The sequence below is a fragment of the Heteronotia binoei genome, chromosome 1, assembly GCF_032191835.1.
Source record: "Heteronotia binoei isolate CCM8104 ecotype False Entrance Well chromosome 1, APGP_CSIRO_Hbin_v1, whole genome shotgun sequence".
NCBI lineage: Eukaryota > Metazoa > Chordata > Lepidosauria > Squamata > Gekkonidae > Heteronotia > Heteronotia binoei.
The window spans coordinates 220,877,908-220,905,114 of NC_083223.1; the positions used below are offsets into that span (position 1 = coordinate 220,877,908).

Here is a 27,207-nt window from a genome sequence, read left to right on the forward strand (position 1 = left end):
TGAATAATAAGATGATATTGGATTTACATCCTGCTCTCCACTCAAGACTCAGAGCGGCTCATAATCTTCTTTATCTTCCTCCCCCACAACAGACACTCTGTGAGGTGGGTGGGGCCAATAGGACTCTCAAAGCAGCTGCCCTTTCAAGGACAGCCTCGCCAGAGCTATGGCTGACCCAAGGCCATTCCAGCACGTGCAAGTGGAGGAGTGGGGAATCAAACCCAGTTCTCCCAGGTAAGAGTCCACACACTTAACCACTACACCAAACTGGCTAAGGGGCCCAAGGGACTGTTCCTGCCTTATTTCAATTTACGATTGCTATATGTAACACCTTAAAAGGGAACAGATACAAATTCAAAACTACACAGAAACAATATGGGTTAATTGTAATATTTTATTGGAAAACAAATATACAACTTGGAATGGTTTTGAGGCAAGTTGTGCCATAAGCAGATTCTTTGAAAATAAGTGGCTAAACAAAAGAGTTAAAAGCATAGTAACCATAGAATAAAATGTCTTCTGGTACAGGACCAGCAGTACAAAAAAATAGTGTACGAGTACCTGGATAATACACCCGTTTTGCAATAGTGCAAACTTTTAAGTTCCATATTGTTGACTGTCCATAGTCCACACAGAGTTAAGACTACATTTCAACAACATGCTAAGTTTCCTAAAATAACTAATTTTGAACAGGCATAACCTAGATGTTCCCTCATTTAACCAACACCATCTAGCTGTAGAAGTGCTGAAGGGCTTAAATATCCAGAGTAAGCCACATGCAAACATTTGTTACTTTGATCATTTTCCCAAAATATCAGAATGACAGATAAAGGGGAAAACATGGAGGAATGAGTTTGTTACTATACATGCATATTTTCTTGACAGTAGGGGAAAACCTTTTACAGATAAGTTACAAACAGAGAAAAAGGCAAATAAACAATTTGTACAAGAAATTTAACACATTCTGTACAGTGTCTTCACTTTGCTGTCATCATTTGTACAAACTCTGCAGAGAGAGAAAGAGTAAGTTTTATTCAAGAATATCTGCAATGTGTTCCAATTAAGAGCTATATAAACTTGCCTTATTAGGTAATAAATGCCAACAGTCTTGGCAAGATCATTCTTCTCAACAGCACTATGGAAATTGCATGCAAGCCTACAGTGGTTTTGAAGTACAATATCTTCAATGACAGTTCCACAGGTAATAAAACTGTGGATTTTTACTTTAACATTTTTGCTCTTCTAGCTATTCTTCCATATGAACCAAAAGAAAGAAAAGCTATGCCAATTTAGAAGACTGGTTCATTGCTGACCATGTTTCCCAGTAATCTAGCTGTTAAGATTCATAAAATCTACCTGCTAGTTATCCAAGATCAGATAGATTCAAGTGTCAGAACTTCAGAAAATTTTATTAATTTTATTGCTCAATCGAATGTTCTGGATCCAAAATCAGAAGGCTTGGCAAGTTTACAATTATGCAAGTGGCCCAACCAAACTGCAATAAAACTTCTGATAGGCCAACCAACAATTTAGTCTGACAGAAAAAACAGAACCTTCAAGGATCTCTATTTGAGGAGCTGAGGGAGCTTATAGTCAGAGCTTATATATGCATGTATAGCCTGAAAATCTTGCTGTACATATAAAAACAGCTGCAGTTATGCAATCAAACTAATAGTTTAGGGAGTTTTTTGTGTGTGTTAATACTTAAATTTACCTTCATAGTTTACTTGACCATCACCATCAATATCTGCTTCTCTAATCATCTCATCAACTTCTTCATCTGTTAACTTCTCCCCAAGATTTGTCATGACATGGCGCAATTCTGCAGCACTAATATAGCCATTACCATCCTGGAACAAATGTTTAAAGTCACTTTATTAACAATGTAAATATATTTTTATTCAGTTTCAAACAAGATGTTAAACTCGCATTTCCATAAGTGTATAACCAGGATTATGGTCAGTTATATCTGCTGTAAATGCAAAAGGCAGACAAATCAACAATTATATTTATCAGAAACTTCAGGTACACAACTTCCACCTCTGAACTTCCTATTCTACTCCTTAGGAAAAGACCCAACTATTTTTAGTGGTCAAGTTATCTCTTGTATTGTGTCACTATGTAACTTAAATACACAGATAACTGTGTTAGTTTATGGAAGGTTAAATGTGGTTTTGCTCAACTATTAGGCAACAGAAAAGCAAACACTACTCTTTGTTTCTAGTATTTATGTTACGCAGAATTTAACAAAGTGTAAACTATAAATGTTTCTTATGAATGCTTTCTAAATCAGATGCAATCTAAGATTCAGAAATAAATATTATCTAAACATATCAATAGCACAATATTTTAAGACCAGTTAGTAAGCAACTTGTCATTTGAATGTTGGATTGGTATTAAGAAAAGGTATTTAGTGTTTTTGGATTTGTTTGAATGGACCAGCTAACATAGCAGCCTTTAACTTGTGTCAGTAACATGATGCAGTGGGGGTGGCTAGCCTGAACAAGAGGCTATGAAAGCTTGTAAAACTAGACAGTTCCCCAGCAGAGTTAAATCTACAATTATGGGCTCAAGTCTCACATAGAACTTGAAACCAGATCTGATATTTGCGGAGGCTATGAATGCACAGACCTATAAAGCACCTGGCTTATATTAAATTTTTACATTATATATTCTGTTTTTCTAAGCTGGATTTCATTTGTGTGCTGCACTGGGACCTATCTGCAGCACAGAATGCCACAAGAATATTCTTTATACAAAAATGGATAATTATAATTCAAGTTATTTATTTCAATTGCATTAAAGCTTTGGAAATTAAAGTTTTAGAGTGAACAAGCTGTGTTAAAACTACAGAAAATATGTATTTCAATATCTTGTTTTAATGACTAATTATTGTTGTGCCCTGCCCTGAGCCGCTTGTGGGAAGAGTGGGATATCAATAGAAATGAATAAATAAACCTTTGTATCAGTCATTTGTTCTTCAAGTTAAAAAGGTAAAGGTGCAAGCACCAGTCATTATTTGAAGTTAAAGTGAAATATTTTCATACATCTACCAGGGAAGACAATGACTGGGATTCTAAAGCAAACCCAATCACACAATGAAAAGAGATATTTTTGCAGCCCCCCCACACCCCAGCAACCCTCCAACTTTGTCCCAAAAGCTGTTACTGGGAATCCCCCAACAGAAGTATTTTAGGAGGCATTTGGGCTGCAAAAGGAAAGAAAACTGAGCTCTGCAATCAGAAATCCTACTGCCAATTTTAAATTTTGGTGGAATCCAATAAGTACTCTGTGCTGTCTTTTTCAACATTTGATACCATATGCTTTGCAGAAATAATTTTTTCTGGTTTCTCTACTTCATCTGGTAGCCATTTCCTTCCCAGTCACTTTTTGCCTTCTTCATTTCTAGATCACTTATCTCCCCAATGAGGACCCAAAGAAAGGTTAAAACGCTTGGGGCTCTTTAGCTTGGAGAAACATCAACTGCGGGGTGACGTAATAGAGGTTTACAAGATAATGCACGGGATGGAGAAAGTAGAGAAAGAAGGACTTTTCTCCCTTTCTCACAATACAAGAACTCATGGGCATTTGATGAAATTGCTGAGCAGTCAGGTTAAAACGGATAAAAGGAAGTACTTCTTCACCCAAAGGGTGATTAACAAGTGGAATTCACTGCCACAGGAGGTGGTGGCGGCTACAAGCATAGACAGCTTCAAGAGGGGGTTAGATAAAAACATGGAGCAGAGGTCCATCAGTGGCTATTAGCCACAGTGTGTGTGTATATATATATATATATTTTGGCCACTGTGTGACACAGAGTGTTGGACTGGATGGGCCATTGGCCTGATCTAACATGGCTTCTCTTATGTTCAAAGTGGTTTACAACATCTTCTGCATCTAAGGATCACAACTCGCATGAATTCTGTACACTAGCATAGGCACCCTAGAGCAAATCTATGCAAGTTACATCAAATAAAGTGGTTTAAGCATTAGTGGGGGAGAGTAGGATACAAATCAAACCCATCAATAAATAAACTCTCCTTTTGAGAAGGGTCAATGCCTGCATTTTAAAAAGAGATCTGCAGTTTATATAAATGTGATCCACACATCAGCCTTCCAAATACTTGGTTCTGCAAAGAGCACTCAAGTACAAGGTATCATGCAAGAACCAGCTTTCAGGCTCTTTACTATAAATTACTTCAAAAAACAGTGTCTCAGGATCAATGAAAGCTAGGATCTGACTTGTTTTCTGTACTTCCCAACACTGGAGAGCCAGTTTGGTGTAGTGGTTAAGTGCATGGACTCTTATCTGAGAGAACCAGGTTTGATTCCCCACTCCTCCACTTGCACCTGCTGGAATGGCCTTGGGTCAGCCATAGCTCTGGCAGAGGTTGTCCTTGAAAGAGCAGCTGCTGTGAGAGGCCTCTCAGTCCCACCCACCTCACAGGGTGTCTGTTGTGGGGTAAGAAGATATGAGAGATTGTAAGCTGCTCTGAGTCTCTGATTCAGAGAGACAGGCGGGGTATAAATCTGCAATTCTTCTAGTTGTACACTTAGAGTTGAATTCAACCAGCCAGAGCAATGTGATAAGCAGGTTAAATTTCACTCAAACAAGCATATCATAAAATTCTCCTAACAGAGTGGAAGGACTTCATAAACGTGGTCTTCCTGTATGCGTGCAACTCTGTGCCAAAGGAAAGGTGGTTATACCTCACCTTAGGAACAGAGTGGGATCAAGCATGGTGCTGCACATCTACGAGAGCCAGAAGTTGCTTGAATAAACAAGCTTACAAGTGGAGCAAGCTCAGGCCCAACATGGGGGGTTCTGCCGCCACAGGCAGACCTCCTGCTCCCCACCCTCAGCAAGGTTGGGGTGGCACATTCAGAGCCGGACTGTGTGCGCTCGCTGCCACGCCCCCCAACTTTGCAGAGGCTTCAGCGAGGTCTAGACAGCAGCAGGCGCACTCAGAGCCAGGCTCTAAGTGTGCTTGCTGCCGTGCCCCCCAACTTTGCCAAGGCTTCTCGAGGGTCGGGAAGCCTCGCCGAGGTCTGAACAGCAGCGGATGCACTCAGAGCCGGGCTCTGAGCGCACTTGCTGCCACAGCCCCCCCACCTTGCCCAGGCTTCCTGAGATTTGGGAAGACTGCACGGGGGTTGAAGGGCAGCCACTTTCACATTCCAGGGTCTGTTACAGACCCGGGGAACGCAAAAGCGGGTGGGAAGCGCCTGCACAGTGCTGTCTGAGGAGCCTGCTAGGCTCCAAGGAGCATACTATGCAAGCTCCACAGGCTTTTGTGTTCCCTGGGTCTGTAACGGACCCGGGGACTGTGAAAGCGGCCAGGCAGCATCTGTGCTCCATGGAGCCTGCTTTCTGTTGGAGAAGGCAGGCTCCAAGGAGCGCTCATGCTGTGTGTGAGAGGGGGCTTCTCATGACATCCCTAGGCCAGGTGGCACCCTAAGCTGCCACCTACTTAGCTGACTCTCATGCGCTGGCCCTGAACAAGACCTTCCAAAAAGGAAGAGTTATTTCTGCCACTCCCCTTTCTTACTACAGTCCCCGAGCTATATCTCTAAGCCATAAGTCTATTCCATACACTTAAAAAGCCACCGTGGTGTAGTGGTTAAGAGTATTGAACTAATATCTGGAGGACCCAGATGTAAACCCCCACTTGCACCTCAGGCACTCACTTTGATTCAGTCACACACTCTGTCAACCTAACCTACCTGGGTTGTTGCGCAGATAACAGAGAATGATGTAAGAATACTTTAAGTATCCATCAGGGAAAAAGGTGGGATATAAATGAATTAAATAAATAAATGCTATCAATTGTTTGGTGAACCCAACCTACTGCTCTTAGGTACTCCCTTGAAAACACATACAAAAGATTGAATACCTTATCAAATACACGGAATGCTTCTCTAATTTCCTCTTCACTGTCTGTATCCTTCATTTTTCTTGCCATCATTGTCAAGAACTCCGGAAAGTCAATTGTCCCATTGCCTGTAAAATAGTAGCTGTTAATAGAAATCACTTTGAGTGTTAGTGTCTGAACTGCTTTATAGCTAAAAGCTTACCATCAGCATCTACTTCATTGATCATGTCCTGCAATTCCGCTTCTGTTGGATTTTGCCCAAGTGACCTCATCACTGTCCCCAGTTCTTTTGTTGTTATAGTGCCATCTCCATCCTTGTCAAATAGTGAAAAGGCTTCTTTGAATTCTATAGAACAGAAAGATTAATCAGCTCAGGTGGAAAATGCTTGCACAAGTTATTTTTGCAACTATATACAGACTTTCAGTTAAGGCAGATGGGTACCTAAACTTCCATCTTTCGGCTTTTCTGCTCTTAGCTCTGCCTTGTAGCTGAGAACCCAACTTCCTATGATACTGCTCAGAAGGTTTTTTATTTTACTATTTGGCAACTTTTTAAAGATTTAATTATGGATTTTAAACCTTAACTGTTCAGATTCTAAATCCTATTCTATTCCAATAACAATGTTATGTGACTTATAAGCGACCCTGAGCCTGCTCTGCATTATAAATTATATTATCAATTAAAAGAAATAAACATCTTATTAAAACATATATGCTGCTTCTGACATAGAAGTACTTTGAGCTAGAGCCAATTGCGACAAGGACCTATTATTTGACTTTTCTATGCTTCTAATGCAATTTAAGCCAGTGGTAGTCAGTTAAATCAATTAATGATGTAATCTGAAGTCCATATGCTAGCCAAACACTAACAAACAGTACTTCATTTTTGCATCATTTGAACAAACTGCCAATTTTCAGTAAACCCAAGTTCCTGCACTGAGGAGAAAGAATTTTCCACTTCCCCTATAACATTGCTGATTTCGTAAGCCTCCCACCTCTAAACTGAAAAGGACTCAACATGTGAGAAACTTCACAGGGAGGACAAAACCTTGTTGGTTTGTTGCCATCTTCTGTATCTTTCGCTGATACTGGTATTTGAGTAGATCCTACCACTTCACCAAGCAAAGTTTATTATTATAACTAAAACCCTATATTTTCTTTTGCCTCAAGTTTGAACTCTTCCTCCAACTTGAGTGGCTGCCTCATTGAAGGAAGAGCAGCCTTAGATTGGAGCTCCCTGGAAGATGGCTGGATCCACCCCCATCATTCTGAATGGAACATGACCCAAAACTATAATACAAACATATACATATCACACATGCAGGCACTGGCTTGGATCCACTAGCGTGTTTCCACAGCTGGACTTATGCCAGTATTGCATAACTTTCTTATGTCCCCTTTCTTGCTGCAGTGTGAAATGCTGGGGGGGAGGGGGGAGATGCATTGCCCAGGACCAGCTTTTAGGTGCCATTCTGGGCTATGCTGGCAGGTAACAAGTCATGCTCAGCAGACAGAAACTGTTCCATGTGAAGAAATGCTATGGAGGATCCAAGCTATTATAAAGATCAACAGAGAAGTTAAGTAAAGGGCCTCTGAAAGCTGTCTGCTTGAGTTTTCACATCTTGAATAATTTAGCATCATCCACAGGCCTGGCTATTTCTATGCTCTCTGCTTACAGTTTATAAATTAAAATAAGCCCCAGTCCCAATATGGATCAATGCAGCACCCTTAAAGACCCAAAATGGAGGAAACTACTCTGTCTATTATCAGGACATTCTTGTTATTTAACCAGTTACTGTACTGACCCACAAGACAACCTGTTTTTATTTCATTAGGAGCTGCTTGTGGCAAGAAACTAACACTTTTCAAACTCCAAGTGTATTATGGGTCTTACCCTCACATCCTCAGGAAATGCAGCATGTTCCATAGGAGGAGGAGCTTCTTGCGTCAGCAGGGTACACATTATACCCACAGAATATACTAAGCCAAGCAGGGTAGTAGGATGCAACACCAATCTGCAAATTTGTTGATACTCTGACTCCACAGAGATCAGTATTGCAAGATTTCCCTTACAGAAGTTCCTTAATAAGGTTTGCTCTTATATTTCTCATTCTTGTTTTAACATTCCATTCACTTGGGACAGACACCAGACTGATAAGATTTACAGCAAGGTCCAAGGAATCTACTGATTATGTTTTATACTGGTTATTAACTAATATGGCTCTTTAACTACTCCTGAGGATACTACTGACCCCAAGTGAAATGTTAATTTGGAACTTGTATATTAGTAGTAGTAGTTATTATTGTAGTAGTAGTAATATTAAATTAATCACCCCAATGTGGGCAATGTACATCAGGTATCAGTTGTCACCTAGTGCATACCTCCTCAGGGAGCCTCCTGGAAAGTTCATACATGTGGATTTTATTTTAACTGTGCCCATTTTTTAAAACCTGTATTTGAGAAATTCTTCCTCCTTTCAAGACAAGCATAATAAGTTTGATAGTGATCTGACCACTGTCATAAGGCCACTTGGGAATACTTGATCCAATCATTTGTTCTATTGGCTGTTCCAAGTCATATGCACAAATGTTGTACTTTAAGATGTCAGGCACTGAACCAAAGCATATAATAACAAATAATGCTTCATTATACATTAACTCTTCCACTCTCATTTTGCACGTCTAAGTGAACTCTAGCACACATGACTTTATGCCACAATAAATCTTTTAGCCAAGGTGCTACAATACTCAGTTGTTTTTGGTTGTAACTAACCCAGCTACCTTTTGTAATCTCCTTTTGGCTGCCTTGATGCAACAAGGTCCTGATCAAGGAGGAAATGACTGCTGTATATTAGTTTAATCTAGCATTTCTTCTCAGTTATTAGCAGGAACATGGTCACAAGTATGTTAAATGTGATTCAGAGTTTTGATATGCAGTCATCTAGTTTAGTCCTTTTCCCTTCAAGTAAATTATATATCCCAAAATAACTATAGCCACTTGATTACCACTAGAATTTTTTCACCACCACATTTTTATTCTACTAGTTTCCCCTGGCTTGGCAAGTTCTAAAGCTAACATACAAACAATTGTTTTGTTTTCCTAGTCTGATTTATAGTTTTACAGTGTTCCAACTTTATATACATATTGCAAGCATGTTACTGTTACATGAAAGCTTGCTGCAAGACTATATTTTCATGCACTAAACTTGTCCTTCACTAGTTTTTCCTAATGGCTTTGCTTGACTCCGACTAAAATTTCTTAGTTGCACAACTGTGTGTAGCAGAACTACCCTTTTCTGAACTCAGCATTACTACTAGACCTTAGAGCAGTGTCAGTCCTGGAACCTGCAAGGAGTCCCTTTGATCATTTGCAGCAAACATATTTCAACCAATGAATAGCTGCAGTCCGCCAAACATTCTTGTCTGAAAAGCTCTCTTACTTTAAATATCATGCAATAGAATTTGGGCAGAAAAGACTCATTAATTAATATAGCCTCCTTCACTTCAAGTAGCTCTTTCTTCTCCTGTTTTCCTTACACTCAAAATAAGGAAACCAGAAGACTGAAAACCTTTCCTCAAAATATCCTTACTCTATTCAGAATATGCTCCTTTGTCATTGCTTCCCAAGATTAATGTGCACTCAATTTGTAACTAATATCCTGTAACTGCAGAACTGAGGAGTGGGGAAAAAGTAAAGAACTATAAAGACTGATTGCACTTCTGGTTTCTTTAAAGAAGGGGAATGGATAAATTTAGGTTACCCAGTGGGTACCTTGGATAAAACCCACTATTTATTTAATTCATTTACACTCTGCCTTTCTCCCCAGTGGGGTCCCAAAGTAGTTTACATCAGGGGTCCTCAAACTACGGCCCGCGGGCCAGATGCGGCCCGCTGAGGTAGTTTATGCGGCCCGCCAGGTTATGGCAAAATCAGACCGGAAGTGACGTTCAACCTAAACTCGCGTTAGCAATGCACACTTCCGGCACTGGGCTGAGGCGGCAGAGACAGAGTGTGAGGCGATACCGAGGTGAGGTGAGTTCCCAGGCCGGGGTGTGTGGTGTGGGGAAGGGAGAGAGATGCAGAAGATGGAGAACTGACGGCCCGCGGCCTTGTACAGTAACGGCAGCCACCACAACAATCCGGCCCTCCAACAGTCTGAGGGACAGTGAACTGGCCCCCTATTTAAAAAGTTTGAGGACCCCTGGTTTACATCATTCTTCTCTCCACCATTTTATCCTCACAACTCTGTGAGGTAGGTGAGGCTGAGTGTAATTGGTCCAAGGTCATCCACTAAGCTTCCATGGCACAAGTACGGCGTGAACCTGAGTCTTCCATCACTCTTAACCACTACACCACATTGGTATCCATTACATCTCAGGGAAAACAAATGCTAGGGTTGCCCTTGAATCTTAAGTGACATTTGTGGCTTCTTTTATATTTAAAGCCCTATGACCAATACAATTTGAATTAATCAACTTTGTGAACCACTTGTTATTTGCATCAAAAGGAAAAAAGAAATGTCACTCTACTTCAGCGGTAGAATAGAATTCAGTCATTATGTCTAGCTTATTATGTATTCAAAGGCAAGTTAAGTATAAGCTATGCTGGAATTTACCCTGAACCTAAAAGGGCCAGAAACTGAGCCTGCATGGCTGTTTTCTAGGAAGACAGCAAGTGTTACTGCCAGTCTGAAGTGCTATAAACCCCCTCTCAATGGCTACTTCAGTGCCTCTACAACAAATAATAATTATTCCCCAAGATTACTAGAAGGTTCCAAGAAGTGTCCCATACTTTCTGTGCATAATTCTTTATTGTGGAATCATTGATTTTACATAGATTTCACATCTAGATGTTTCATGTCTTACAGCCCCCATGGCATTTATTACACATCAATAAAATATCACATTATTAGTGCTGAATGGGTATGATTAAAAAGTGCTGAAAATATGATTAAAAAGCACTTTTCTACTGGAAAGATCTTCCCTGTCAATATCAATATTCATTATATTCTCTAGTAATAATACATTCTTACACCTTATATAGATGACAACATTATGTATTACAAATAACAGCTTTTCATGGGTAGAGTAGGAAGTGTTATGTCATTTGCTACTGGATTAATCTAAAGCAGGGGTGTCAAACATGCAGCCTGAGGGCCGGATCAGGCCCCCAGAGGGCTCCTGTCAGGCCCGTCCGTGTACAAGTCTGCTTCCTCCTCCCTCTCTCTTGCCTCTTTCTGTGTCACAGCTTGCATTGCCATGATTTCTCAATTGCACAGAAGCACCAGAGCAAAGCCTCCATTTTCCCCACTGGCTAAGGTTCCTCTCTTGGGGAGGAAGGGGGGAGGGGAGAGAGCTTGCTTTGATACTGACCACAATATTGCAAGAGTGCTAATACTTTAAGTATGTTTTATTTTAGGTTTGTTTTTTTTTTTTTTAAACTTTTGTTTGTGTCCTTCATAGTTTATAAGGCATTACATTTTATGACACACATAGCCCAGCCCAGGTCTTATTTATGTCAGATCTGGCCCTTCAAAACAAAATAGTTCGACACCCCTGAAAAGGCTTGACTCAACTGAGTGTTTATCTTGTTTCTCCTCAGAAAATGAAGCCCCTTAATGGCTGAGCTTCTTTCACTGATACGTCAATTATTAAGAGATTTAACAAAGCACACCCAGTTTGAGAACAGTGAACAGGCCATAGCTAGTAAAACAATGTATTAGTAGTACCACCATAGCCAATACAGTGAAACAAAAAGCCTTTATATATTCAGTGAATACAGATCTCAATAAGTTTATTCTTTAAAGAATGTGTCCCCCCCATTTCCTTGATACTGCCAACGCAATTGTTGGTTGATCACAACCAATACAGCAACTGGAATCAAAATCAAGCCAGTGACCTATTCCTGCTTATTACATGCTCCCACAAAAGATTGTTATAAATGCAATTTTAATATAAAAATTTCCTCTACTATCTTATATTTGGTTAAAGGTACCCAGCACAAAATTGCTTTATTTAGATCCAGATTTCTGAACTGATGCTGCACAAGAAAAAAACCCATATTTTCATTATTTTACAACTCCTAAAATATTATACAATTTGACTATATCACAAGAAAATGAGCATAATATAATAAATGCTCAATAAGCACACTATTAAAAGCAGAAGTTAACACGGTAATTGAAAGTCTATTTCAGTTCAATTTTAGCTGCATTACTGAAACTGAAATACATAATTGAAATTGCACTACTGCATTACTGAAATTGTAAACAAGTCAAGCAGCAATTTTCCTCCAGGCCAGTTTGGCCAGGGATCCTGGATTTTTTCTCTCTTTTTTGCCATCTTCAGGTGCATGTGGTGAGGTATTTGTGAATTTCATGCATTGTGCAAGGGGTTGAACTAGATGACCCTGGAAGTCCCTTCCAACTCTATGATTCTAAGTAGGAACCAAAAATGTTGTCATCGGTTACTTCAATAATACAATTATACGAATTTACACATCAAGTTGATCTCACGTAAGTCTACAACCCTACCTGCAATCTGTTCCTCTGTCAGTTGATCAGCCTGCAAAATATAGAAAAAGTCAAGTTAGTTACACCTTGGAAATAAGGATCAAAAGAGTTATTTGTTCAAAAAAACCCCTGCCAATTAATTTGAGATTACCTACAAGTACTTGCAATGTACATAAATCCAGCCCTGCCCTCAGGCTCATAACCTTTAAGACTAAAGGGAAGCACAGAAAAAAAAAGTAGAGGATGGAGAATGCTTGGAACCTGAAATGAGTTTTGTCAGAAATTTAAATTAAGCTGGGGACAAGATGATCTTTCCAAGTTAGTGACTTTCTGGAAAGGAGTGAAAGTTCCCAACAGTTTTTAATCCTCGAGACTTGCAAATAGGCTGTTTTTCTTAAAAGCTATGCTGCCAAATCAGGATCTTCTGCCCAAACATCTGATCTTCTCTTACTAGCTTCTGACAAAAGCTGTTGACTTGCATGCATTGACAAGTGAACTGGAGCCTCTTAAACCAGTTCATTCAAAAGAATATTATACTAGTGTCGTGTTCAGTAAATAAATGAATGAAAAGTATAGCATTAATTTAAGTACTTTAGTGTTGCAGGTTATTCAGAAAAACAGTAATAATGCATCATGAAAGCAGAAAGGTAAGGTAGAATTTTTGTAAAATCAAACAATTAATAACAGAAATCTGAGATGCTTCAAGAGATCAGTTATTGCAAATTGTATATTCTAAAGTATGTCATTAAAGGACTGGACTAAAACAGCTGAACTTTATGTCAAATTAGTCTCACTGGATAGCTGCCAAAGTTTAAACTATCTGAATATAAAACTTAAGCCATCCCACCATAATGCTGTAAGAACTGCTTGACAAGACAATACATAGTACAGCATATTACCCTAACAAAGTTTTCCATGCTATGAAATTAAAAACATCTTTTGATGCAAATGGATTACTTTTGTATCCTGAACATTCAAAGTTTCCCTATTTATTTGTAGATACTGTTAATTTAGTCTTATCAAAAGCACCATACAATTCCTTGAAAACAAGTTTTCTGTTTTTCAGTAAATGCAGGCAGTTTGTTACTTGAAATAATGCGACAGGTTTCTATGCTTATTGCAAACAAAAAACTCCACAACTTTTACTAGGGTGAGGTAGAAGTAAATGGGATTACTCCTGCTACACAAGGAAGTATAACCACGTTTGCCCTATAAAATGCTAATCACACAATGCCCTCTGTTGAATTCAAAGTTTTACAAGATGCCAACATAAGCCAATTTATATCCACCGGATAATGCCCAAGGGACAACATTGCTTCAAGACTTTCATATATATCTTGCTTCTTTTTTGAGTAAAAAAGTTTAAATAGTGTGGTCACTGTATTTCTACTAATAAATGATTAATGTTGGAAATAACAGTCTAGCAAGAGTGGGACTCACAAAGACTTGTGTGGAAGGGGAAATTCCATCTCCCTAGCAGCCCCTTGTTTCTTCAACCCTTACGCTCCAACTGCCACTTTTTATATTCTCCCCATCTAGTCCATAATGTTGAGCAGTTTCGTATGTCAGTTGGTTTTTAAATTTGTGATCACTTCTACTGGAGTGTGTATGTGGGGGGGGGGGAGATAATTCATACTTTAGTTTTGAACTATTTAATGCAAATCAAAGGAGTGTCAATATCTCCACACTGGCCCAACTATGTAGATGTTTTTATCTGCATTCTGCATGGGATTACATATATTGTATAGCACATACAATATACCACCTTAGAAATGTATCATTGTTAAACCATAGGCAACTGACTCCCAAGATATGCTTAACAAAAAAAAAATGCAGGGCAACATCAATAGTAGGTATTCTATAATTCTTCCATTAAATAATATGTAAAGACTTTAAGATCAAGGTGAACAAAGTTTTAACACTTCCGTTTCCAAATAAACAAATAAATCAAAATTCTAGTCATATGAATTCTATTCCACTGTACTTCAGTTAGAGCATTAAAATGTGCATTCATGTCCCAAAAGGAGGCAATTAACAGAGTGATGTAGACCTTAATATTTCCTATTAATTCTCATTTTGGGACATGAGTATCTCATCTGAGGACATAAGTACGTTCAGCAAGTCTCCACAAAGACAGAGACATATACAAGTCACCAATCAGACTTAAAATTGATATGCCTGAGTATAAAATGTTTGTTAGAATTAAACTGTTCCAGTCTCAGAAGCTATTTATGTATAGAACAGTATTAAAACATTTTCAGCCCTGACCTGGATAGCCCAGGCAGGCCTAATCTTGCCCAGATATCAGAAGTTAAACAGGGCCAACTCTGACAAGTACTTGGATGAGAGACCTCCAAGGAATACCAGAGCTGGGATACAGAAGCAGACAAGGAAGTCACCTCTCTGAAAAACATCCCAGCAGAGAGCACCAGAAGTCAACCCTGACTTCCAGGGATGCATGCATGCACACACAAATACCAAAAACGCATTATTTTCAAAGTCGTTACTTAAACCACTCCAAACATAAACTAATATTCTTTCAAAGATTTCATTTTACCACATTTTAGTTAGTACGGAATCAGCAAGCCTCTAAAAATATGGGAGTCTATCAAAGTGATCCTTTCCAGGATACCAAACTGCCCAGTTTTCTAAGAAAACTTTGTTTGGCAGACTTACTAAAGAAAGATCCATTATGATTACACAGCATGCTTTAACAGCTGTTTCCAGTGTGTTCTAAGAAGTTAAAGTTCTAAGAATTCCAGGATATCAGTTGTTCCTTCATAAAGGCAGACAAGTTTGTCACCTATTATCCAGTTCAATTTTAGAAATCACAGAATAGCAATGGGAACACTTTGGCCAGTTGTAAGCTTAGATGGGGCAATAAATGTGTTTGACATGGGCCTAAATGACACATGTAGGTGCCTAAAATAGTGGTCTTCAGCCCATGGATCAGAACCCTCACTGGATTCTAGAACCCCACCTGCAGGATTATGAGGCCCCAAAGAATCCTCATTTCACTTTTTGTAGAATCCCTGCATATTGTAATGAACTGAGTTATATTCTGGGACAGTAAACTTCAGACATTTCCTGCCCAGTATTGCTGAGCGCAAGACCCTATGTGGTAGAAGCATAGGACAGAGTCATAAGGTAGAGTTATGTCCTCATTAGTATGAATACTAAGGCTGGGGGCAGCACATAAATCAGGGAAGAGGAAATAAAAGCTGAGTACCAGAAGATGTACCATAGTGATATAACAGCTGTAAGTTATAGACTCATTGGGGAATTCTCTCCACCACGGAGTGACCTTCTTCCCCCATTGGTTCTCCAGGTGTACATGTAAAGAGGGGACAGAAATGATGGTTTCCCAGTTTGTTTATATGACTTGCTTAAATAATGATAATTTTTGTGTTTTGTGGTACTATGTTTTTTTCCTGAGATAGAAAGTATAAAGCAAAGTTGAAAATGTTCAGACAGAAGGAATTTAAAACCCACCGTTTTAAGCTCTCTCAGCACCATCACAACTGCAAAGGGGGTGAGCATAAAAAGCCTTCAGTATTGCACTGCACACTGAGTTGAAGCAGTGCCATAGCCAGCCGCACCGGGGGGTGGGGGTGGTGCACAGGACTCTGGCCCTCTTGATTCTGCAGTGTCATCTAGTTCAACCTCCTGCATAATGCAGGAAATTCACAAATACTTCCCCACATGCAGCCCCAGTGACACCTGCTGCATGCTCTGAAGATGCACACCTGAGCTCCCACCACTCTTTTTCTGCCCAGGTCCTCTTTTGGGGCGGGGAGTCAGATGATGATGAAGACTGCACATTTATACCCTGCCCTTCTCTCTGAATCAGAGACTCAAGAGTAGCTTACAATCTCTTATATCTCCCCCCCCCAACAAACACCCTGTGAAGTGGGTGGGGCTAAGAAGATGGTTCCTCTCTTGGCTGACTGCCACAGTGAGCTGTGACAGAACATGCAGACAGAGAAATAGAAGCGAGGAACATAAACAGCAAAAAAAAAAAAGTGGGGGAGTAATTGTTCTAATGGCAAAGTATATACCTGAAAGGGTTAACTGCAGGGAGTCTTGATTCCTAGACAGATTTTAGCTGTGGGTATACAGAGGTAAAAGCTGTGGAGCAACTTGAATCACCCCCTTTAGCTTGAGCGAACTGCAGTTGGGTTGGCTCCGTGGTACATTCTTCTTTGAGCAGCCTTAACTGGTTATGGATTGCTCTAACTGTTCCTATAATGGGGGTGGGTGGAGAGTTGAAGCACTGGGTTCCTCAAGTCTCCTGCCTCTGTCCTCCGGTTTGAGCTAATTTATATGGTTTCATAAGCTCTCCAAGTGACAAAAATAATGTGAGTTCTGGGGCAGTGCCTACACCTGCCAGGTTCCAGTTTGTCTGGAAGTTGGGGGTGAGGGAAAATGATTTGGAGAAAAAGAGGAATCTATTTGATCCCACCTGGTGCAGGTGCATTGAGACACTGAGGCAGGTCATTCTGTCCTGCCTACCCACCTCCTCTGGTAAATTAATTTAATTAGCGCCCCTCCCGGAAAAAATTCCTGGCTATGGGGCTGGATTGAAGTGCTAAAGCCATTCTGTTGTAGCTGTTCACCTGGAGAAGCGAACTGTGGGAAGAGAAATTCAGGTTGAATTTTTCTTTTTCCTGTAGCAGATATTTAAAGTCTAGGTATGGTTGAGGGCACAAGCCCAATGGCTTCTGTCCATAGCTTTGATGTACTAATCCAATGGACACCAGTTCAGGATGCTGCATGACCTTTTGTTTTTGTTTGTTTATTCAGTGATTTACTTACATTTACTTAAACTATAGTGTCTTTTTGTAAGTGACTGGGTCCCACTGGAGAGAAAAGAAGGATTAAAATATACTAAGTATAAATACATTCCCCAAGTGGATACCTTCACGCAACTATAAATATGGCATATAAATTTTACTGAACAGAGGATGGGAGAATGATGTAAGCTACTCTGGGTCTCCATTGGGGAGAAAGGTAGAAGGATATACATAAATGTTTTTAAAAAATAAAAAATGGAGTTGCCAAAGGCTGTCAGAGCCATTCCCTAGATCTAAGACAATGCTGAGATAATTCATATTTTAACTTACAACCATATCTCTAGCAAAATTTCACTGTCTTAATTATGCAACATGAAGGCAATCTTCCTAATAGTTTTGCAGCAAAACATAGGAAATAATAATTTTGGAACCCATACAACAATATCTCTAAATCACTTTTCTTTACTGTAGAAAAAAAAAAACGTGGACAGTCTGAAACGTCAGCTTCTACATATAAAATTTTAAGCTCAGAATCTAAGAAAGGAGCAACAAACAAGGGGGGGAAATCCTAGCAGTAACAACCCCCCCCCCCAGCACAGGGGTGTCAAACATGCGGCCTGGAGGCCAAATCAGGCCCACAAGCAACTGGCTGTCATCCACTTCCTTCTCCCTCTCTCTTGCTCCCTTCTGCATCACAGCTTGTTTTACCAGGCTCGCTCAACTGCACAGGATCTACAGAGCAAAAACTCTATTTTCTCCATTGGCTGAGGCTCCTCCCTTAGGGAGGAAGGCAAAACTTGTTTTGTCAGGCTCTCTCAATCGCACAGCAGAGCTACTGAGCCAAGCCTCTCTTCCTTCTATTGCTGAAGCTCCCCCCCATCCCCTGGGGAAGGAAGGAAAGAGCCACAGCTTCCTTTGCACAGTTCTTGGATCCCATGGGAGAGATACAAAGAAAGCACCTTTAAGACCAACAAGTGCTAACATTTTAAACATGTTTTAAGGTTTTTTAAAAAATTGTGTTTATCTGTATTCTTTATAAAGTTTATATCTTTGCTACCTAATCTTAAATAGGTAGACACATGGCCCGGCCCAACAAGGTCTCATTCATGTCGGATCCAGTCCTCATAACAAATGAGTTCGACACCCCTGTCCTATCAAATATCAACATTCTTCATGAGTTGTGGTCCAGGCACATTGGTGGTAGAAAGTGCCACCAAGTCACAACTGACTTATGGTTGACCTCGTAGGGTTTTCAAGGCAAGAGACATTCAGAGGTGGTTTGCCTGCCTCTGCATCACAAGCCTGGTATTCCTTGAAGGTCTCCCATTCAAATACTAGACAAGGCTGACCTTGCATAGCTTCTGAGATCTGACTATATCAGTCTCACCTGAACTATCCAATTCAGGGCTCAGAAATATCAATCCACCTTTACTTTTTTTCTTGATACACTTCAATGTTTAATATTACCCTTTGATTTCAGTGGCTGAAAAAGACCTTTAATCCAAACATGCAGCTAATTACAGGGCATATTGGCCTTGATCTATTAAAACACCAAACTGCTCTATCAGGCCAACTTGTATTGCAACACAGTTGTTACACCGTCTGCAGATTGTCCTAAGATTCTTTTCTAGCAGACAATTCATATTACATAAGCATATCTTCTGCTAGGTCTTGAATCATCTTCAACATACAGTTTCTAAAGCAAGCTTCAACTTGTGACTCAAATCAAATTCAGACCAACTGCCTATGGAGGACCATCACAGTCTTAATAAGACAATTGCCAAGAACTAGAAGACAGAAGGTTCAAGCAGCACTCAACAGGCAACAATATTTGGCTGGCATACCTGCTTTAATTTAGGTCATAAGTTGCTCAAGTCAACAGAAGAAATTTATTGCTACTAACACTCCCACACAATCTACCTCATTTAGAAGTGAAACCCTGTATTTCAGTATGCCACAACCTTGGCTCACAATTCACAGCTAACTAAACAAGACACACAATATATGACTAAACATACAGGTTTGTGATTATTCCATGTAAATATCTTAGAACAGGCAAGAGGTTTGCAACCCCGTCACACAGGTACAGTCTATGAGCTACGAATTTTGGCCTGCCAGGTTTTTTAGAATTACCTTAATTTTGCTGCCACTTCAGAGCTGCAAAGATGATCACTCAGTCGCCTGATAAACCACCACATGGCTGGTGGACTGCATCAGAATTAGTAAACTGCATGCTATTTACTACTTGTTCACCACAGAAATCAGGTTATTAACAGAAACTATACTACAGCAGATTTTTTAAAGCAAGATCCTCATCCTAACTGGAATCCAGACAGGAATTGAGTATATGAGCAAAAGGAAGCAAGAGATGAAATGATTACACACAGAAGGGGGGAGATCCCTTAGTGACCACCTACTATACTGAATGCAGGTATCTATTATACATATTCTTTCCTCCTACTAGACACTAGTGACCTCGGCACTATCTCCTGCTGTGCACATTATAGGAAACTAGATCAGAGTAGGGGACAAGGGAAACGCAATTCCCACCTCTGGTAAGTGCTGTCATGAGTTCAAATGTGTGCACTTGCAAAAGGCATCCCTTCACCACTCACTAAGGAAGATTCTGTAGGGAGTATGCCAGAGTATTCTCCAGGTATCCAGATACCTGTGAATTTGCAGGTTATTCCCATTAACTGAGTCTATTAAGGGGTGGAACTGCAAGACTTCAACTACTACTTAGACTGGTCTCCCTAAGCGCTGCAGTTGCTGCTTCCCTTCCCTCCAAGCCTTTTTTCCAACTAGAATATGAGGCTCAGAGAGGCAGGAATAGAAGCATTCAATGGATATACAAGGCGAGGCATGGCAGGTTCCTTGCTTGAAACTGATAAGCAGGGCTTGGTGGGGGGATTTGAGTGAATGGGTCTCTTTGTCATCAACTACCTCTATTTACATGACAATTTCTCCATAGCGAAAATTATATTCATTCATTGGTTAAGCCATGTTCTGCACATGGTTGCTCATAGGCACTCCTTCCATGCCCCAGAGCTCACCATGCTCAAAACAAGCCATTTTGAGTAGTAATGATGAAACTGAAGAGGTAGTATTGCCATGTTAATATGCCATTAATACACAAACATACCACTGAGAAAGTCTGTAGATTTTAGTAAGGGGTGATGATGCTAAGTCGGTAGCACCATAGTGAAGGACAAATTTGGAATTTGATGGGGCTTGATAAATCCAGGCACCAGGTTGCCATGGCACCTAAAAAGTTCACTGTAGTGACTCTTGGCAATCCTCAGAGGATTCAACGCTTATTTATCATTTCATATCAGAATATGTTTTTTGCTAGATAGTTTAAAACACATGTGCATCACGTTTTTGCCATTACTTATGTAAATGTTTTGTATTTCAAATAGCACAAAGCAATTATTTTAATCTTTGGCATCCAAGAGTAAGAACCTGAACTGGTTACCCAATAGGATTGCCACTGTATGGGTATTTCCACCCAGGTTCCAAAAAGTCTCACCAAAGCCACTCCCTGCATATCTTCCACACTCTGTTTCCTGATTTGTTACCTTCGTACCATTACATAGTGGTAAATGAATTCATTTCTTAGGTAGCTGCTTTTTATACTTGTGCCAATGTTCAACTAAATGGTGCTTTCCAGAGCAATAATGAAATTATGAATAACAGGAATTTAGATTTACAGTTGAAGATTAACTTTTTGTTGTGATGACAAAAGTTACTCAGCATTTCTTTATAACTACAACACTTTTGTTAGTTTAAAAATATTAGAAAATGTGAAGAGCTTGGGATTTGGTTTTGCACAAAGTATATTCGGAAAACATGGTTATTAAAATACAGAATCCTGAAGACTGAAAAATTCACCTTGCTTCTAAATTTCAGGGCTGACTCTTAAAGCCCAGTCAATTTGGTAAGGCATTGTACATGAAAACATAGAATAATGAATTTGGTAAATGAAAGGGAAATTTATCTTATGAAGGAATATGGTTCTAAAGCATTGTATAGAAACTGTGTGACAGAAGATAGGTTATATGGCATAGTCCAAGGTAACTAACAAAAAATCCCAGCAGAATGAAGTTTGAGTCCACTGGCACCTCTTAACACCAAAACTTTTATTCAACATATAAGGTTTTGTGTGCAACCACACTTATTCAAATACAGCTTATACTTTAAATAAATCTCTGTTGGTTTTAAAGGTGCCACTAGAGACAAATTTTGTTCTGCTGCTTCAGACCGACACGGCTACCCACCTGAATAAAAACAAAGATATCCATCCGAGTGTGTACAGTGTAAAAATGACACACAGAAAGCAAGCATATTCAAAGGGAAAGTTAACTGGGATGTGTCAGAATCCTCCCCTCTCTTAGAAAACTTGATATAACAAACTATTTGTTCATCAACTTAAAACTTTGTTAAAACTCAAAAGCATTTATATTAAGAGTCTAACTTAACAGCCAAAATATGAAGCATTTAAATCTTATTATTACAGGTTATAAACTCTTTTTTGCATTTCTGCTGTACCCGTCAGCAAGTCTTGCTACTGATAAAGAACCAGAGCTAGCTATAACTGTTCTTGTAGACACCAAATGCTTTCAACTTTCCTGGTAAAACAGTTATGTGATTCTGCTCAGTGGAAGAGATCTCAATGTTTCCCCAGGGCAGAAAGTGTCCACCTCCAGGTCTACATCTAACAGCTCATCTCCAAAGACTACAGAAGCCTGCAGAAGTCAACAAGCTGAGGATCACCTATGATAAGGAGATCCAAGGACTACCGAAACTGTATACAGAAGATAAGAATGAAAGGTGTATTCCAACAAAAGAACTCTTGGGACAGAAGGTGAGCTCAACAAGTTAATTATCTACATGCTCCCAGAATAATGTGAAAGAGGACACCGCCCCGCCCCCCCCAGTAGTAGAAACAGGTACACTGTGAAGGAATGCTTTTTCTTCATGGTGACAAGGGACATCTAAGCAAGGCTCCCATGCATATGGCAATGAAGCAATTTCAACTAACCTGGAATGTGCAATTACTAATATTTTAATCTGATCACTATTAACTAGTGTCTCAATTTAAATGTCAGGCCAAAATTTAAACTCCGCATGTTAGTTTTGTGAACAATTCATAAATGCAATATTGAACAGTGGATGTTTGCAAGCTGCTTATATAAAGCAGTGTACAACCTAACATTTTCATGTAACTTAAATATTTTGGCTACATGATAAAACTAGTATGGCATATCTATATTACTATTGTTAAAATACATTCATATCACACCTCATGATACTTAAGGAAGTTGCTTCATTGTTTCTAAATATTTCTCAGTTGCTTGATGCAATGACAGAAAATGAAATCATGTAAAAAGTATTGTGCTAATTTCAGCATCAGATGTAAAATATAATTTAATTAGCCTTTGCTGCTGAGGTCTAAAATAGCACAAACAGAAAACTCAAGAACTACTAGATTTACCCTTTACTGTTACCTTCTATTTGCAGGGCCACTGCCAAACTCATTCCCCTTAGATATCACTGCATAAAAGAATTATTCAAGCCCATTTGAGTAAAAGAAACAATAACCAAATTCATTTAGAAAATAAAAAATGAAGCCCTGATTCTTGGTTGCTAAAGTTGCAGTCATCTCCTTTGCAGGCAATCCAACTCCGCATCATACTTTTACAACCAAACTCAGATTAGAAGGGCTATCATATATCCTGTACTTGCCCAGCTCCAATATTTCCTCACCATGTCTTGAGGATCTCGTTTCAACACGTTCTTTCCTAAACATGGATGTAAAGCTTTTCCTTTCAAGAACCATTAAACAGAAGAAACATTATGTTGCTAAAGAGGATTTTTCCCAAATGAGAGACAGCAGGCATCACTGAACAAGGAAGCTTCATCGTTGACACTACTGTTCAATCCTAGAAAAGGAGCTCAGTGACTCAGCGTTATCCTAGCAGAGTTGAGATACTCCTACAATTGCCAAATGTTTCCAATAACCTACATTATCACAGGACATCCTGACAACAACTTCGTAAGACCTTAAAAATATTCCCTTCTCAGCATTCCAGCTCCATACTGTTCCTTGGTGGGAAAGTTGTACCTCTTACGGCACCAGCTGTTTTTTCTCTCTCTCAGCATCCATTAAAAGTACTTTATAAGAAAACGTTACAGGGATGAACAAAGCAATGACAGATGGTTTTAGCAGCATCCCAACCTTCAGTTCTAGAAGCCCCCTCAGCAGTCTTTGGGATGCCAAGAGAAGCTACTGTACCATCTGCCCCTCCTTCCTCCACCCCCCCCCCCTTTCCCGTTTAATACGAACACCGAAAGTGCAGCTTGCGGCTCTGACTTCCTCCACGCCAAATCTGTTGCACCTCCCCTTCCCAAGCAGTTGAGACCAGCCTACCCGTCAACAAGCCGGTAACTCCACGCGCCCGATCAACAGTGAGCAGCAGCGACTGCTTCATTTGTTGCTGTTGCAGCAACCAATACCACCCGCCGTTCCCCATTTACTCTTGTTAGGTTCTGGCGCAAGGAATTTTCCACCCGATCGCTTTATGCGCCACGGAAGTGGAGCCCTCGAGATTCTGTCAACTCCCATGTAGAAGACGAACGCTGCAGTGAAAGGGCGGCGGCAACTCAGTTGCTATAGCAACACTACCCCCCCCCCATACAATCCCAACGGCCTTCTATATGCTCCCGACAAGAAAACCGTTACCGCCTCTCTCTCTCGCACAGAGGTGGCGGGGGGACCCAGATCGGCGACAACAGCCGTTAGTCCCAGTTTGAATTCTGCCACAGACAACTGACACGCGCGCGCGCGCGGAGAAAGCCAACCTCCCACGCGTTCTTTCCACCTGCTCTCGAGCCTCCTGTAATCAGACGCTCTCTTTACAGACCCCGCTAACAGCATAAACGCCAAATCCGCGCGGTTCACAGTCACCACCCCTCCAACTACACGAGAAACACCAATAACCCAACCCCCATACTCCCCCAAAATGCTAACCATAGTGGCTTGTGCCGAGCCTGGCGGCGGTAACTGTAGCTAACGCGCAAGACAGATACAGCCTGGTGGGCACAAAAGGCGGGAGTGGCGCGCCGTCGATCTCTCTCTCTCTCTTCCTGCTTCCAGACCGCTCAGTGCCTCACTTCGCACTGAGCGCAACGCGCCTCCCGGCAGCGCCTCATAAACCACCTCACCGCCCTTCTGGATCCCTCCGCCGTCTCCCCTCCCCCCCCTTCCCAATAGCCGAAACAGAGAACGCAAAGCAAAACGAGATCCGGCTCCTAACCCTCGATTGCTGAACTTACCGTGCTGCTGCTATATCTCTCTCACTTGCCTTGGATTTCAGATACATTCTCTCAAAATGCTCACCAGCGGAACAGTCTTAAAAACAGGACAGAAGAGGAAACATTTATAACTCGCAGTTTGGAAAATGGTGTAACTGTTATTTTTTTTAAAGAACTGTTTCGTTTAGCGGAAGAAGATTGAGAAAGGGCAACGTATGAGTGAATGACCAACTAACGGACTCTGCTGATTGGTGGCTTCGTACCTGCAATGCGTCACTTGGGCATGCACAGTCTGAGCTGGGAGTGATGCGCCCCCTGCTGAGAAGTCTGGTAGCCGAGCCGGGCTGGAGGCAGAAGCGTCCGGGGAGGAGGAAGGAGCCCGTAGTGGCGCAGTAAGCGTTTTGCCGCTAGTAGGACTGTGCGTTTTGTGCTCTCTGTCAAGTTCCTTGGCTGCAGCGCCGGATGAAGAAGACGAAAGAAATGCCCTATTTGGCAAGACTGCAGAGGGCTCATACAGTGAAGGAAATAAGCTAGTGCAGAAATACAGAGCCCGGCAAAGACCGCGAAAGACAAACTGGGAACTGAGAAACCCTGCAGTTTCCTTAGTCCACTAGCGTTTGAACTTCAGTGCTACTAAAACTGGAGCTATTCATCCACTTAGAGTGGGCAGAGGGCACAAGGAAGTGGTTTTGAGGGGAAAATGCTGCAGATAGGGTGGAGTGAAGCAGAGTTGAACAGCATCGCCAATAAGCTTTGAAGGACTTAAATGTTCTATGAAAGTTTAGTGTTGTGGATGCCCTGATTCTTGACGGAAGAGAATAGAAATGGCTGAAGCTGATACAAACCAAGCTTGGGGAACCAGGATAAAGTGGGAAGGGGGTGAACCGTTTTGGCTAGTGAAAAAGGATGGAACGAGTCTGCGGTTCAGCTTGCCTTTAAAACGGAAGTTGCTTTCCGAAGCGAGCAGCACTAGGCTATCAGGTGTTCCGAAGGAGCCCGTGCACTTCTTTCTTCCTTGCGTCGTTAAATGGCAGAAGTTGGGTGTGCAGAGGACGTGTGCGATGAGGGGAATGCAGCGGGTCACATGCTTTTAGCAACGGGGGTGGGGAGGGGAAGCGGGATGTTGGGGTTGGGATTGGGGTGGTAAACGTCTCCTGGTCTATAGGGAGGTGTAAAGTGGCGAGGGAAGCGTCAGGACGTTAGGAATAAACGTGAGATCCCATGTGCTCAGCCCTGTTAAGGTACATTGGGCGGGAGGGAAGGAGAGAGGGGGGTGGCTCCAAGCGTTCGAGAGCCTTCCCCTATGAAAAGAGCTGGTGAAAGGTGTGGTGCAGGAAGGGGGAAAATTGAAAGATACTCTCCTTGTGCGGCAGGGACCTTGTCTTGTCTTCATGGGCGAGGCAGTTCATTTTGCGGCTCAGACGAGGAAAGCCGCTTGAGAAGATGACGATGATGATTTTTGGTGTTGGTCCTCGGTCTTTAAATCGAATTCCAACAGAGGTACAGAAATGAAAGTGTGATTTCTGTTGGAAGGCATATCCCTCATGAGCTGAAGAATATTGACGGGGTGAAGGTTAAACTACATCCTGGAAACGTGGCTTGGCAAACTTACCTTTAAATTATCTGTCTGTCAGAGAGGGAGAGAGGAGGGCACACCTAGTTTTATTTTTAAAAAAATTGAATCATATTGGGGTCTGGGTCCAGGGTACAACACATCTGAGTATGTTTAGAAGGTGTTAGTGATGGAGGTGGGAGCTTTGTTTATAAAACCTTTGCCCTGATGTGGACTTTCAGGGGTTGACTTGTTAGATATGAATGCAAGAGATTAAAATTATATTTTTAAAAAATGTTAGAATTTTTTATTTTAAGATTTTTTTTAAATGTTCAGCTATATTGTGTCCCTTTTAAAATACCTAATTGTAGTACACAACCATTTTGAAATCTACAGTACATTTATGACCTAATATCAAAGATATTTTATGTAATGGTGGTTTACGTTTCTTCATAAAAGAACAAATGTAGAGCACAAAAAATGATGAGGTCAAATAGTACAAATGTAGTTAATGGGATTTTATGTTGTGGAAATCGAGTGTTTAAACTCTGTCAATTAACCAGGATAGACATTCATTTTCCATGTCTTTGAAAGAAACACAGTTCTGCCTTTGCTTCTGGAAGATTCTGGACATGTAAAAATTCAAATAAGTGATCTTTTTGGTGTTTTGATATGTATATAGGCAGGACAAAACAGCAATCCTGAGTTTCACTAGTGTTTTCAGTTCTGGTATAAATTCTCTAGTGCAAAAAGACAGCTGGATTGCATGACAAGATTTGAATTATGCACCTATGCAATATAATTTACTACTGAGTTGTACACATACATTTTAATTGTTATGCTAGTTACTGGTATACATATTATATAAATACACAACAGCTGAATACTTTACTTAAAACTAATTCTCCAGAATTATATTAAGATCTCAGAACAAAAGTTCTGGTAAATGGACTTTTTGTTCTGAGATTTTAATATAATTTTGGAGAAGTGGGCAGACTGATTAGAATTAGGTAATTCTTGGGGCATTTAAAAATAGTTTAGTGGTATTAAATGATGGTGCTTTAATTCAGTTAAAAGTTTCTGTATTGATCTGGGGAAAGGGTAGTACTTCTACCAGTTAGGATGTGTGGGAAAAGTTATAGCAATAAATGAAGGGGACTGAT

At 40.6% G+C, this 27,207-nt stretch overlaps 1 protein-coding gene across 1 annotated transcript; it reads right to left on the minus strand.

Annotated features, from left to right (window-relative positions):
- Positions 1-376: 376 nt before the first annotated feature.
- Positions 377-24,441, minus strand: CALM2 (calmodulin 2). The gene is made up of 6 exons (XM_060247885.1): positions 24,209-24,441; positions 12,407-12,437; positions 6,076-6,219; positions 5,895-6,001; positions 1,715-1,850; positions 377-1,006 (listed from the first exon to the last, which is right to left on the minus strand). Exons 1-6 carry the CDS (start codon positions 24,209-24,211, stop codon positions 978-980), a joined length of 450 nt encoding a protein of 149 aa, XP_060103868.1. The 5' UTR covers positions 24,212-24,441; the 3' UTR covers positions 377-977.
- Between the last annotated feature and the right edge of the window lie 2,766 nt (positions 24,442-27,207).

What these genes read in the sequence shown, in the direction of transcription:
- CALM2 (XM_060247885.1), bottom strand. An exon ending in CAATGAAGTAGATGCTGATG is followed by an intron (nt 6,002 to 6,075) that starts GTAAGCTTTTAG and finishes ACTATTTTACAG; the next exon opens with GCAATGGGACAATTGACTTT. An exon ending in CATTCCGTGTATTTGATAAG is followed by an intron (nt 1,851 to 5,894) that starts GTATTCAATCTT and finishes CATTTGTTCCAG; the next exon opens with GATGGTAATGGCTATATTAG.